Source organism: Amblyomma maculatum, chromosome 8 (assembly GCF_055883805.1).
Source record: "Amblyomma maculatum isolate TAMU_Amacu chromosome 8, ASM5588380v1, whole genome shotgun sequence".
Classification (NCBI taxonomy): domain Eukaryota; kingdom Metazoa; phylum Arthropoda; class Arachnida; order Ixodida; family Ixodidae; genus Amblyomma; species Amblyomma maculatum.
Window position 1 is genome coordinate 63,094,222 of NC_139351.1, and position 13,301 is coordinate 63,107,522.

The window sequence follows — 13,301 nt, forward strand, 5'->3', positions numbered from 1 at the left end:
GTCATTTTACGAGGTGTCCGCGTCTCGTTGTCATTGTTTCTTCATTCCGTCCGTGTTACTTGCTTTATTCCACCGTCTACCGTGTTCTTGGTGTCGCATCGCAGTGGGGCGGTATGCAAGTTATACAGCTGCTTTTAAGCTGAAAGCTTTCAAGTACGAGCTACAGCATAGCAACCGCGCTGCCAGCACGCACTTCGGCGTCAACGAGTTCTGCGTAGTGCGCTACTGGATACAGCGATTGCAGTGTCGATACAGACTCAGATCAAGTCTCTGATCAAGAATAGAACTGTATGGTCTGCTGTGAGCATTATACCATGGAACGCGGGGAGTGATGATGAGGCTGCGTGCGGTAAATAAAGTGCTTTAGCAGTTCGTGCTTTTGGCAACCCTGTACTTTTCTATAACAAGGGTAAGTTCTTTTGTTTTGATTATATTTACAATAGCTGACCTAAGTATCTCGATTCGCACCAATTTAAATTTGTTTTTAGCGCTCCAAAACATTTGCTCTAAAATTTTCCCCGCATAATTATCGCACCCCCCAACTTAGCATCAATTTTCCGTGAAAAAAAGTGTGAGCATTATGGGAGTAGATACGGTAGTCAACCCACTCGCATAATGAAACCCCCCCCCCCCCCCCCACTTTTGCCCCCAAGAATAATAATTAAAAAAAAAACGTTTGGTGCCGCGTCCCTTTGTTTCGACTGTCCCATCCACAGCTCATTTATTGGTAGTGCGCCAAGATGCTGCGCAGCGGTAACGTCACAGCATATCTATCTTTTGACTACTTCTGATAGCTTCTGCGGTGGCGGGGAGTGAACTTGGCAGAGTGCCCATGATGGCTTGATTGCACAAGTCTGGTTTGATCTATCACGCCGCGATTGGGGCGAGCAGAGTCCCTGCCACGAAATTATTGGAAAGCGTGATAGGTGCAAATGCCGTTTGAAGCGAACAATGCTAAAAGCCGGTGTCATAATTGCAGCTGACCGCGGGCTTTTGTTGTTTCATAGATGCAAGAATGGATGACTCGCAAAAAAACCTGAAAAAACTGCCGCGTTTTAAGTCAGCAGTTACCATAGCATACACTAGGCTATAGCATTCTAGAACACTGTAGCTAGGCTGCACATTCAGCACGACGGCATGGATGAATGACTCCAGCAAAAAAAGAAAAAATTACCGCTTCTTAGCCTCCGCGGCCGCTGTAGCTTACACACATTCAGCATGACGACACGAGATGCGCATCGCACGTCAGCCGCCGCGCTCAGAGCGTTCACAACATGGACTGAAGAAAGCATCTGCTACGGTATCCGCGGGCAGAGCCAGCTGAGTCGCTTGTTCACGCATGTGTAGTACGTGCTGCTGCGAATGAAGACTGGGAGAAAGAGAGGAAAGGGAGAGATAAAGTTCGGCAGAAGAGTGGGCACACCCTGGCGCTTCGCTCTATCGCGTTTTTCCCATCTCTCGAACACCACGACTGCATTGGTTCCGTCTTGTTCCTTCAGGCACATGGCTTGCAAACGTCACGTGATGGCGTGCGGCAAACGATCACAGCAAGATGCGCGCACCTTTGGGAAAGGGCGCGCCGCTGCCCAGACCAGTCGTCGCCGAACTGTGGCGCTCTCATTCCTTCCGCGTATGGCTTGAAAACGTCTCACACAGCAAACAGCCGAGGTTGATGCGATCGTCTTTGGGGAAGGCGCATCGTCCAATGCGTGGTGCGGAGTTCGATATATCAAACGACCGTGAAATTGAGTTCGATATACAATGCAGCTTTCCTATACTTTTACATGGGATTTTTAAGGGGATATTTTGTGAGTTCGACACAACTAAAATTCGAATTATCCGGGTTTGATATATCCGGTTTCGATTGTATTCTTCACAGAGTAATACTTTGTTTAGAAGATACGAACAACCGCATTTCATTATAGACATTTTCAGCGAACCAAACTGATTCGCACTACATTCAATCGAGTAGACAAATCTTTGTCACGCTATCAAAAGAGAATGCTGCTGCCATCTTTGTTTCAAGTGCAAATGGGGCAGTATTTTTTAAGGTGTTTTCATTTAGAAGTGATTTTCATTAGTGAGCATTTTTATTTCAATTTTGGTGCATATTGTGGGTAAGATGCTGATGTTGGGAGCTCTTCTGAACAGCAAATTCTATTAGCTGCACATCTGCCTTGCATACCTAGTAAAAAGGGATGTTTGCAGCGTCCTGTGTGGCAATTTGCTTTCTGAGCTAGTTCGCACAGCCTTCTGTTTTTGGGCTCGTCCCAATGTGTCTGTCCTTCTCTTTCCCTTCTTTTTGTCAACAGGTGGATGGCATCGACCTCCGAGATGCAACGCACGATCGAGCAGTGGAAGTGATTCGAAATACTGGGTCTCATGTCAAGTTTCGACTTCAGTCTTTGCTGCCTACGGTTAGTGTCTTAGTGAAACTCAATCTCGTTACAAGAGACACTCGGTTATAAAAGGCACTTGAAAATGGTTTGGATGGTTTTTCTATGTTTGCCATGTTAACAACATTGCATACAAGAGACATGATTATAAGAGACGCTCTGTTACTGAGGGCAACTTTTGCAGATCCCTAAAGTAAATTCTTTACTATGTATAAGAGACACAACCCAAGTACACTCATGCAATGCAGCCGACTCGTACCAACTCGTATGCGCGGCAGTTTATATTCCCTTAACCAAATTCTGTTTCATATCAGTGTCCTTCCTGTGTTGTTGCAATATGTCAGGAAGCAAGAAGGAGTGCCTCCTCTTGACTGGGACTCCTTCTTGGTTCCTGACATATTGCAACAACACAGGACACTGATATGGAACAGAATTTAGTTAAGGGAATCTAAACTGCTGCACATACGAGTTGGTAAGAATTTTTGGTTACAAGAGACATCCTTTTGGGGTCCCTTGAGTGTCTCTTGTAACGAGGTTTTCCTGTATTTTTTTTTTTTTTTTTTCAGAAACCAAAAGTGTTATAGAGATCTCTTATTTAGAAGAACACATAGAGCTTAGTGCTTTTGGTGTTTCCAACTATGGCTGCAGCCCTGAACATGGCCGAGATTGCGCGGGTAGCTCCGACCACCTATAGCTGTTTAGAACATGTGCTATACTAAACAGGTTAGCACCAGGCAGAAGGATTTGGGAGTTCCTAAACTGGTGAATGTTTCCTAAATCATTGTGAACTGCCTTAATTTGCACACCGTTGTCAGGCAAGGTCAGCATGATTCAGCTGTCTGCATGCTCTTGTGAAGCAAGACGTTCTTGTGGAAGTGCAGTTTAACCAGATGGTAACCAGAGTTAATGCAACAGTGGACTTGTAACGCTGTGCAGCTGTAAAGTGGGTTCACTGGTGAGCTTGGCGTATTTGAACCACGTTACTTGCTTCTCGTTTTTATGCAGCCAAAGGACAGCATAGATGATGCGAGCCAGGAGCCATCACCAAGGCTACTTTCACCACAGGCATGTATTTCACCATTGGGCCTTTTATTTTCTTTTTATTTTTTATTTATTTTTAATTTTTTGTTGAGGTAACATTTCTAGCACCTACTTCTTGGCAGCAGTTTGGTATAATCCAGATTGACTGGCAGTTTTCAGTACGATGTCACATCTTTCTCGTGTGAGAGTGGACGCTTGGCTCATGCATCTGTTTTTCTTCCTGTGGGCAGTTTTTAAGTTGTTTGGCCCAGGAACAGCTCTTCGTTATGCCAGTTTTTTGCCTTGTTTTTTGTGTTAGGGGTCTTTTGTTGAACTGATTTTACTGTTTTTCTGCATCAGTTCTCTTCTGTCACTTGTGCAATATTCTCTTTGTTGGGCAAGTTTACAGGCCCTGCCTGTAATGCTGAATCCTCTCTTCCTAAATTTCAAAAATAAATAGCCTAAGCAATTTTCTTTTTGTCCGAGTCGTGTAGCAGGCCTCGTGTAGCATTTGTGAAATTCTTAGGTTTCGGAGGGGCGAGGCTGCTTAGCACCGCCCAGTAGCAACCTTTGTGAATTGTTTAACTGTTGACAAGGACTACATGTTTGCCAGGTCAACTGCTAAGCTGAGGTACATGTTGAGGCCGATGTCAAAGGAAATGATGGAGGCACGTAATTGACCTTCGTTGCCCATTGCTCGTGCAGCCCTCTCTGGAGGCCGTGAGCCCTCAACGCAGCCCACTGGCCGTGACCAAATCGCTATCACGGGAGTCTCGCCTCAGTGTGGCGTCACAACTGAGCCGCAGTGCCAGCCAGGGCAGCCAGGAGGGTGTTGAGCCGGCACCAGAGCCCACCAGGAAGGTGCTCTCCAAGCACGGTGTGGAGGTGACCCTCTTTTGTTTTTCATGCTTCCTTTTCAAGTGTACACGTTGGTAGGTCACCATCTTATATTCGTAGTGCTTCGTTTTCAAATGCACCTTTCGGTTGATCATCGCCACTGGATCTTTTATAGTTGGCGTAATAGCACAGTTAGTTATTATGTCTGCATTTTGATACCATTTGAGCACAGGCTCTGTGTCGCCTTCATGGCCATGTGATGTAATGTCACATCACTACTTGCATTCGCATGTATGCATGTATGTAGTAACACTGATATCCCTGAGGTAAAAATAGTCGTACTAAAATTGCCGGTTAGGATAGTTTCTGGAAGTTCATGATGGAAGCAAACCAGTGTGGCCAGGATGAAAGCTGGGTAAGGGAAGCATGTACTACCACTAGTAGCTGGTGCCAGTGCTGGTGTCTGTTTCCCCAACCTACCTTTCACATTGAACCTACTGGTTTGTACCTTCCAGGGTAGTGTTCCAGGGTAGTGCAGTCTGCAGTCTATCCCGATTATATTGAATTGTTGCTTATATCGAACTCTCAGAATATCCTTGTAAAAATAGCATGCAAAAGTATAAAACTAGTGGCGTTCACTTTTATCGAATTCCCATTCAACGTTCAATATATTGAACTAATCTGCGCTGTGGCTTGCAAAGGGTGCTTATCTAATGACTCTCCTGCAGTCACATTTTGTTCATGGAGGCAGATTGTCTGTACACTGCCTAGTGCCAACCCTCTATAACCGCGGGATGACCGGAACATCGAGTCCACTCGAAAATGGTCTTCACTCTGGTGTGTTTGTTTTGACGCGGCAGCGAAGCCAGCCTAGCTGACTGAGGGCTTTCGGGAGGTGTCGCAAGGGAGGCTTTATTGATATATTGAACTATTTCGCAATCCCCTTCGATTAACATATATCTGGGATCAACTGTACGTATAGTGGTGGGTGATGACTGCTGAGCAACTATGGGCCGTCATAGTGCTGGCTGGCTTTTGTTCTCGCATCATTCATTGTTATTGAGGCCTGTATTGACTTGCCGTGTACTTCTTTGACTGTCTGCAGATCGACATGAACAGCGCGGGCAGCATCAGCCGCGAGGAGCTCTCCGAAGGCGAGGAGGAAGAAGAGGAGGAGGACGTGTTCGGCTACACCATGAGTGAGTGTGAGAATCTTGGTCACCACGCTAGGGCTTGCTCCTTTGTTGTAACGACCTTCCTGAGGAGCCAGGCTCATCAAAATTTTGAATTGGGCCGTAGGCATCCTGGTATTTGCAGCATACTCAGCGTGGAGGTGCAGAGAGTGCAAGACAGCACCAGGGTACTCTGGGCACATTGGTGCATGTACTCAACGTGAATGGTGCAGGGAAAACAACGCAAGACAGGTGGCATCAAAAGTATCCTAGTAGTATCATTCTGACGGCTTGCACCAGCTTTCAGTCTGCCACATTGGACTTTCGCTCTAATTCCTCTAAATGTGAAAAATACTCTCAAAGAACAGTCCGGCCAGGAATTGTCTTGAAACTCTACAGGTGACAGAAGGTTTACGCAGCCTTCTTTGAGTTGGTTTCACTGGCGTAAGGGCTTTTCTTTCGAGCGTCACAAGGCCACTGAGGTGTGCCATTGTGCCATTTTGTTGCCATGAGCGGGTGTTCTGGTGTACTCAGCGACGAGCTCAGTTCATCCTGTTTTCATTTATCTTGCTGGCAGCTGGGGTCGAAACAACTGCAATTAGATGGGAGCGGGTTACATTCACTTTTGTTGCCATACGCAAGTTTAGAAGTGAACATAAAAAAGAATCGAGAGCAATAGATGTTCCACTTTCTGACTATTTGCTTGATTTTACTGACCGCAAGGAAAAGGGAGAGGAGGAAATGAATCCTAAGCGGCATTCTTTTTGCAAGGAAGCATAGCAGAGGTTGGTCTGGAAACTGTGGCTGACACTGTTTAAGTTTAAAATTATGTCAGCAAGTACCGTATGGTACGCTGCCTTTGAGCAGTCTGAAAGGAAATGTCAAACGTCCTAGTCATACTGTCACATATCTTGTTTTTTCAGCGTGTAATGATAAAAAGAAATATTACGTCATCTGATGTCGACAACACTGTAGAGTATTTTTAACTTTTACCGTGTCAGTTGTTGATAGATGTTACCTTGTTTTGCTAGTCTTGGGCACCCAAAAATAATTAGATTTCCCCCTTCCCCTCCTTTGAATCTTCTAACTTCATTCCTCCTGTAAATGGCTTCAAAAAGCTGCATATAATCAGACTATATGCCAAGTTGTCATAGCCACCTTGACACAGGTGTGAGGCCAAAAACTTTCCCACCATTCAAAAGAGCAGCGTTTCACCGAATATGCCATAGGATAGTGCACAGTTGCTCTTTGAATGTGTACCCTTGGCTTCCTAAAGCCTAGAAAACAGAATCTCAACATTAGGAGTATTTAAGAGCATTGTTCAAGTACAATGAACACGAAAACATTCACCGCTAACTTCCCACACCTCTCTCAAAGTCTAGCTTTATCTCCTTTCATCTAGACTTTGTTTTATCTCCTTCTATCTGACTGTGCTCCAAGTCCATTTTCTCTCCCCCTGTTTAATTCCCTTATCCCTTTTCCCCAGTGTAGGGTAGCCATCCGGAGGCCTTCCTGCTTCTATCCCCCCCCCCCCCCCCCCCTACACACACACACACACCTCAGTGTTTTCTAACACTGAACATTTGTGTTAAGTACTCATGATCGTCTTTTGCAGCTAATTTTATGAGGAGACTGATATAATCATTCACAACCTGTCACGTTGTATGGAAAAAGGAAGCTTAATTTTGACCCTTTGTAGTAGCACTGCATCGTATTACTGCATTTTGATACGCAATTAAAGGAACAACTTCTCGTACAACCAGTTCTCAGGCTATCACATTTCGGAGCAGCAGGTTAGCCTACTGGCATCCATATCGTGCATGCATGTATACTTTTCAGTATTTGTAACCATATAAGTGAGAGCATGCAAATGCTTGAAATCTTGAATAGTTTGCAAATAGTGCTTGTTGCTTGATATTCACAGCACATAATCACTGATTTGGATATTCAAGTTTTTTTCAAATTCAAAAATTGTGAATTCCGGGAAATCAAACCTTCCCAATCAATTGGACTTGGACCTGGTCTAGAATCATGAGCTTACAGTGCAGCTCTCTCTCTCTCAACATTTACAGCATGGCCTTTTTAAATGCATGGACAGTAATGCCAGGCATTTTATATCTGCATGTGCCACTTTGCATCTCCTAAACCTCACTGGATCAGTGAGCAGAAATTGGTTGACAGCTGTCACGAACTGCTGCCAACTTGATGCAACTAAAACGAAGCACAGCATGACACCTGTCATGCCGTTCATTTGAGCATCAAAGCATTGACTGCACCATGAAGAAATCACCAACAAAGAAGGCACGCTTATGCAAGTGTGGTTCTCTGCACCTAATTTCGTTTTAGGTCGTCTTAATTGAATGCGCGAGGTTCCGCACGCATGGTCAGTGACAATGCACTGGGCAAAACTACTGCTGTGTGCGAAAGACCTGCTTCCACGGACTTCTCGCTGTGACCGCACTCGATCATGTTCACACGGTGACATGTAAGCTAAGCGTACAGCAGCCCATAAAGAATGTGCTTGCTATGGCAGTCTGTACTCTATATTTCTTGCACTCTGACAAATATGCGGGTGGAACATAAACTGCATCCCATTCATGCTGTAACCGAACTTGCCGCTCTTCATCTCTTCTTCAAACTGTTCTGCTACATTTTGCGGTACCAACTTTACTCGTAATTCAAAGGAAAAGTTTAGCTTTGATAGATGTTAGTCTCATTATTACTGATTGCGTATGAATGATGTTTAACTGTAGCAGGATGGAAAGGAAAAGTTTAGTTTTGATAGATGTTAGTCTCATTATTACTGATTGCGTATGAATGATGTTCAACTGTAGCAGGATGGCCACTTGATTAGGTTAGTAACAATTCGTATTTGGGTGGAAAACAGTGCACAAGCATGAAGTAGAGAGGAAGGAACCAAGGCAGCGCTCATCTGTGTGCTCTCTTTGTTTCTCTGTCCTTCATCCTTTTGCGCTGTTTTCTATCCAAAAATGATGTTTAACTCCTGCAGCCTGGTAACAGGTGTAGTGGGCATCGAATAATAGAAAAAAAGAGACATCAGACTTTTCAGCAACAGTTATATGTGATTAAGTTTTGTAAGGCCAGCCAGCACAGAAAGGAAAGAAAGAAAGCCGTTTTATTTGTCGCAGTGTTTCAATGCTGTAGTGTTAAAGGCCTCGTTCACCAGAAAATTCGGCATTAGCATTGATTGCACTTGGCATTGGCATCGGTGCAGCCGGCATCATGAGAAAAAAATCACAGTCTCAGGCACGTTGTAGTTGGCAGGCAGCATGGCCAGGCATTGATTGACTGTTGGGTTGTGTGACGTCACAAGGTCACATGACATATGCAAGCTAGCAGAAGCTGCCAACTTTGGCATCCCTTTTCAGCCGAGGTTCATTGAGACCTTTGGCTCCTAGGTCCAACATGCTAATAGTGGATTACGCAGGCGCGTTTATACGGCTTGGTGAAAGCGGGACTTTATCTGCATGTTGAGATGTCCTTTGCATAATGTGATAGCTTGTGACTGTATGCTAACGAGTTTCCTTGAGATACAGGGGCACAAATTAATTGGTTAGCAATTAAGCAAATAGCAAAGCACATGTAGTAGAACGAAGATCCGGACTAGAGCCGTCAACGCTGCCGCGTCATGTTGTAAAAGGCATTAAGTGTCCCCCAAATTTTTTTGTTGAATGCAGCAAATCTATTGCTTTGGTTTGCATGAGGGCTTTGTAAGTAATTATGTTATCCCCAAACATTTATCTTGTATACATTGTTCTCAGTTCGCCCTTCTGCTTTTTCCAGTGTCGAGTCGTTTTTAATGGGCCCCTCCCTAGGTAAGCGAGAAGGCAGTCTGGGTAAGGATTGCAGAAAATTGTTGTAAATCACACTGTGTCTAGGGATTTGACTGTAGGTGCAATAAAGGTGCGCATTCAGTGCCACTAGTTTGAGAAAATAAAACTCCTGGCAATAATCCTTGTATATTTTTTCTTGTCCTCAATGGTTTGCCAAGTGCTACCTGTGTTTACCTTGGTTTCTGCTATCCTGTTAGGTCGATTGCTCTCCTGGGCCGTGTATAATATCTGCTTGACTTATTTTTGTAGTGTATAGCACCAAAGTAGCACAAATTGTATTATAGTTATGCTTTTTCAAACATTCATTGCCCACCTAACTTTACATCAGTGAAGACAACTTTTACAAGCACGCGGAAGTATCGTATAAGGGGCGTGCATAAAAGCTAGCAGTAGCACCACGCTGTCTTAATGGACTTGAGGCTATGTCTTCCAAATCAGCAGTGATGGCAGGATGGCATTATTTCTCTCTGGTTTGCTTCAGCCTACACTAATGAATCTCTTCGGAGTATGCCTTACTGTCATCCTTTCCCCGAAGCAGCTAGAGAAGATATTCCGTAAAAACCCACATATAATAGGAGATTTAATTTTGAGATAGCAAGAACGAAAAAAAAAAAAATCTTTCTGATCTGCATATAATGCAAGCGAGGAGAGGTCAGTAAAAAATGCCACCTCGCACCAGGCATCGAATAGTTCCACAAACCTTCATACCGGTGGTGGTTTGCTCCCCTTCTCGCGCCGACACGCTAGGCCGAAGAATTTTATGCACCGTGAGTAGAGCAGAGTAGCACATATTCGCATCAGCAATCGCTGAAGCCACATGTTCCTCAGTGTATTCGAAAACTAGCAGGCCGCTTCCAGCTCGGATGCGGGACGGCAGCGCAAGAACTGTCGGCTAGCATGCACCGCACCACGCTAACGCCTCTTCGCTTCTATGTATAGCACTGCGCACAGGCACGCAGCTTATGCGCCCAGGAAGTGTTCTCGGATTTAGGGTTTTCATCATCGTTGTCATCCGGTATATTATTTGTCAAGAGTCCCTTGCTAAAGACACCTTTCTCTTCAGTACCTCTAAACGCATTTGATATCCCAAATTTCTTCAAAGCGCGACACACACTCCTTGGGAATTAAGCGTCCATGATTTGGCTGTAGGGTGAGGCCAGCATGGGTGGAGAAAGTCTGATGCTGATAGCGGTGATTAATAACGAGGCTGGAACTGTGAATTTGGGCAGAAGTATGTAAAAAAAAAAAAACTCGTATTATACCTGGGTTTTTACAGTAAGTCAGAAAGTATAGGGGTCTTTCTTCGAAGGCAGAATTCTGCATTCTCTGAACACGCCCATATTAATTTTGTTCTTTGTTTTTTTTTTTCTTTTTTTCCACAAATAAAGGATTGTTGAGACCCATGATTTATAGCTGCCGACTGATATTTCAGACCCAGTGGGACCCAGAACATGCCCAAATACATTAGAATCTTGATGATGTGCACCTCACGGAATTTCGTAAACTTTTGTATCGTCCAAAGGTAGCAAAGTTAATATGTAGAAGCGTGGGGAACGTGTTCACGCGAACCTGTCCATGGCTATCAGGATTTATTTATGGCCACGTGCGACCCCTCACTGCTTGCAATGCTTGCCATGCAACTGAACTGGCTTTTGCAGCATCAGCAATGTGGCAGTGTTTATTTCTTGATGATGCAATCACAGTTTATGCACTGTTGTTGTCTACAGTGAGGCAGGTGAACTTTCAGAATGTTGAAAATTCTGCAAATTGTACACAATGCACTATGGCTGAGAAATTGTGCAAATTCGTATCATCCCGAAATTTGCACTAGCCATGATCTTATCATTAAGGTGCTACTTTATTCAAATTGCCCCAAACAGCCCTGAACAGTTGCTATGGCAACCAGTAAGGCACAAGCAAGTATTTTGCTCGGCCTGACAATCATATGAGTGCTTTCCCACTAATTAGTTGAAGCACAAGCTTCTGAAAATTGCTGTTACATTTCTGCACCTTCACCTTAATTGAGCATTTTTGGAGCTGAATGTCTCACCAGGGATGAAGACATCACCGTTTCCCTGCTGTGCAAAGAAAGTTAAAAAACCACGGTTTAATTTGCATTGAAAATCAGCTTTAGCTCAAGCTCACACATTTTTGTTTTCAGGTTGCCACGAAAACTATATAAATATCCTGCAGTAAACGCAAGTAACTAATGTCCATTTGTCGCTACTCGTTTCGAAATGCGTTCATGTCAAAATCACAAAAAAGGTTGTGCAGTACAGACAGCAGCAGAGCATAGGAAAGAAATTGCGAGCAAGGCACTGAGCTTGCAGCTGGTTGAATTTAGGGTAACGCTGAAGAATAAACACATTTCACATCACAGGGATCACGGGATCACAGCGAACTGTGCTGTTGCTCAGTGTTTGGGCTTTGCGCATGCACCCAGGATTTCAAGGGAGGGCTAAGGGTTCAGGCACGACGAGGGTTGAGGTATAAAGATAAGAGCAGCAGGGTTTCAGTTGACAAGGTATCTAGTGGCTAAAACCTGCAAGTCAGCAGAAATTTTGTATGCCTGGGAAAATTGGGGAAATGTCAGGGATATTATCAGAAATGTGGCCAAGTCAGGGAGAGAAAGATAGTCTGAAATTATAGCACAGCAATCTGCTATGAATTTTGATGGTAACATGAGTGCCCAACACATAGTCCATACACACTGGCATGGCATCCTTTTGCTTCTAATATGTATCAGGCATGGCATCCTGTCCGTTTCAGCCGTCTTGTTCTTGTCCATGCAGTGAGCGCTTTTATAAGCTACTAGGTTGTTTACCAGCTACCATACTCCTTAGTAAGCTTGGGCTCTTGCAGTTCTATAAACGTAGGTACGTTAGACATAATATTTATGGAATAATTCATAATTAGTCATGTGTGAAACACCCGCTTTTTAGCTTCGTGCGAGCCACCGCGCCACCCCAGCAGGGCATCAGAATTGTTCTGGCAAGCTTGCTGCCTGGCTGCGTCTCCACATGAAAAAAATGTCTCCCCCAGAAATCAAACCTCCATCCCTCGGATCCCCAGTCGAGCGTTTTATCAACTGTGCCACACGTGGGATCGTGAGTAGCGCATCCTAATTCTCCTTCTCTAGTGCGAAGATGATAGTAGCACAGCTGGCGGAGCTGCAGGTAATGACTACCTGCAATGACGTAATGACTACCTAGTACTAAGTAGTCATTAGTCATGACTAAATAGTCATGAGTAATGACAATGACTGGCTATGATGTCATGTCCGGATGTCATCCGCTCATGTCTAATAGCCAGGAGTGATGTCATAATACGTCACATCCGGTCATGACGTCACAACTTGTGATGACGTCACCAGGCCAAGCACCTCGCAGCATATAGAAGCAGACAGTGCAGCAGGCATGAGCGGCATTTCAAATTGGTTTACAGGAAAGAAAAAGCGCAGTGTGCTGGAGTACCGGGGTTCGATCCCGACCACTGCGGCTGCGTTTCGTTTCGATGGAGGCGAAACGAAGAGGCGTCCGTGTGCTGTGCAATGTCAGCGCAGTTAAAGATCCCCAGGTGGTCGAAATTACTCCGTAGCCCTCCACTGCGGCTCCTCTTTCTATCTACTTTCACTCCCAAATTCCTCCCCTCCCTTACGGGGCGGTTCAGGTGTCCACAAAAACAAGTGTGACAGATACTGCGCTTTTCCCTTCCTGTGAACCAGTTATTTATTATTGTCACAATTCACCGTGGACACCTTAAGAAAAGGAGGAAGTGGGGAGTGAATATAGAGAGAAAGAGGTGCTGTAGTGGAGGGCTTCAAACCACTGCACAACAAAGGCTTTCGCCTCATCGCACTTTAGTGGCCGAAGTGCACCCTATGGCATAAGTAGAGCTGGAACTAGCCATGTCTTTACTTTCAAGGCGAACCTAAGCGTAACCATGCAGGTTACTCTCGTGTAACTCCAGGTTTAACCATAACTAAACCACAGCAATTTTTTTTATGGTTTCAGAGTGCAATG

The 13,301-nt window shown here is 44.7% G+C and overlaps 1 protein-coding gene across 2 annotated transcripts in view; it reads left to right on the forward strand.

The window, feature by feature from the left end:
• LOC146181288 (multiple PDZ domain protein-like) overlaps positions 1–13,301 on the forward strand; it is a 233,072-nt gene that overhangs the window by 103,784 nt on the left and 115,987 nt on the right. For both annotated transcript variants that reach the window (XM_084576335.1, XM_084576336.1), the window contains 4 exons: positions 2,313–2,417; positions 3,402–3,461; positions 4,122–4,301; positions 5,359–5,452. In XM_084576335.1, the coding sequence (XP_084432461.1) occupies positions 2,313–2,417; positions 3,402–3,461; positions 4,122–4,301; positions 5,359–5,452 (439 nt within the window). The remainder of the gene's footprint in view (positions 1–2,312; positions 2,418–3,401; positions 3,462–4,121; positions 4,302–5,358; positions 5,453–13,301) is intronic.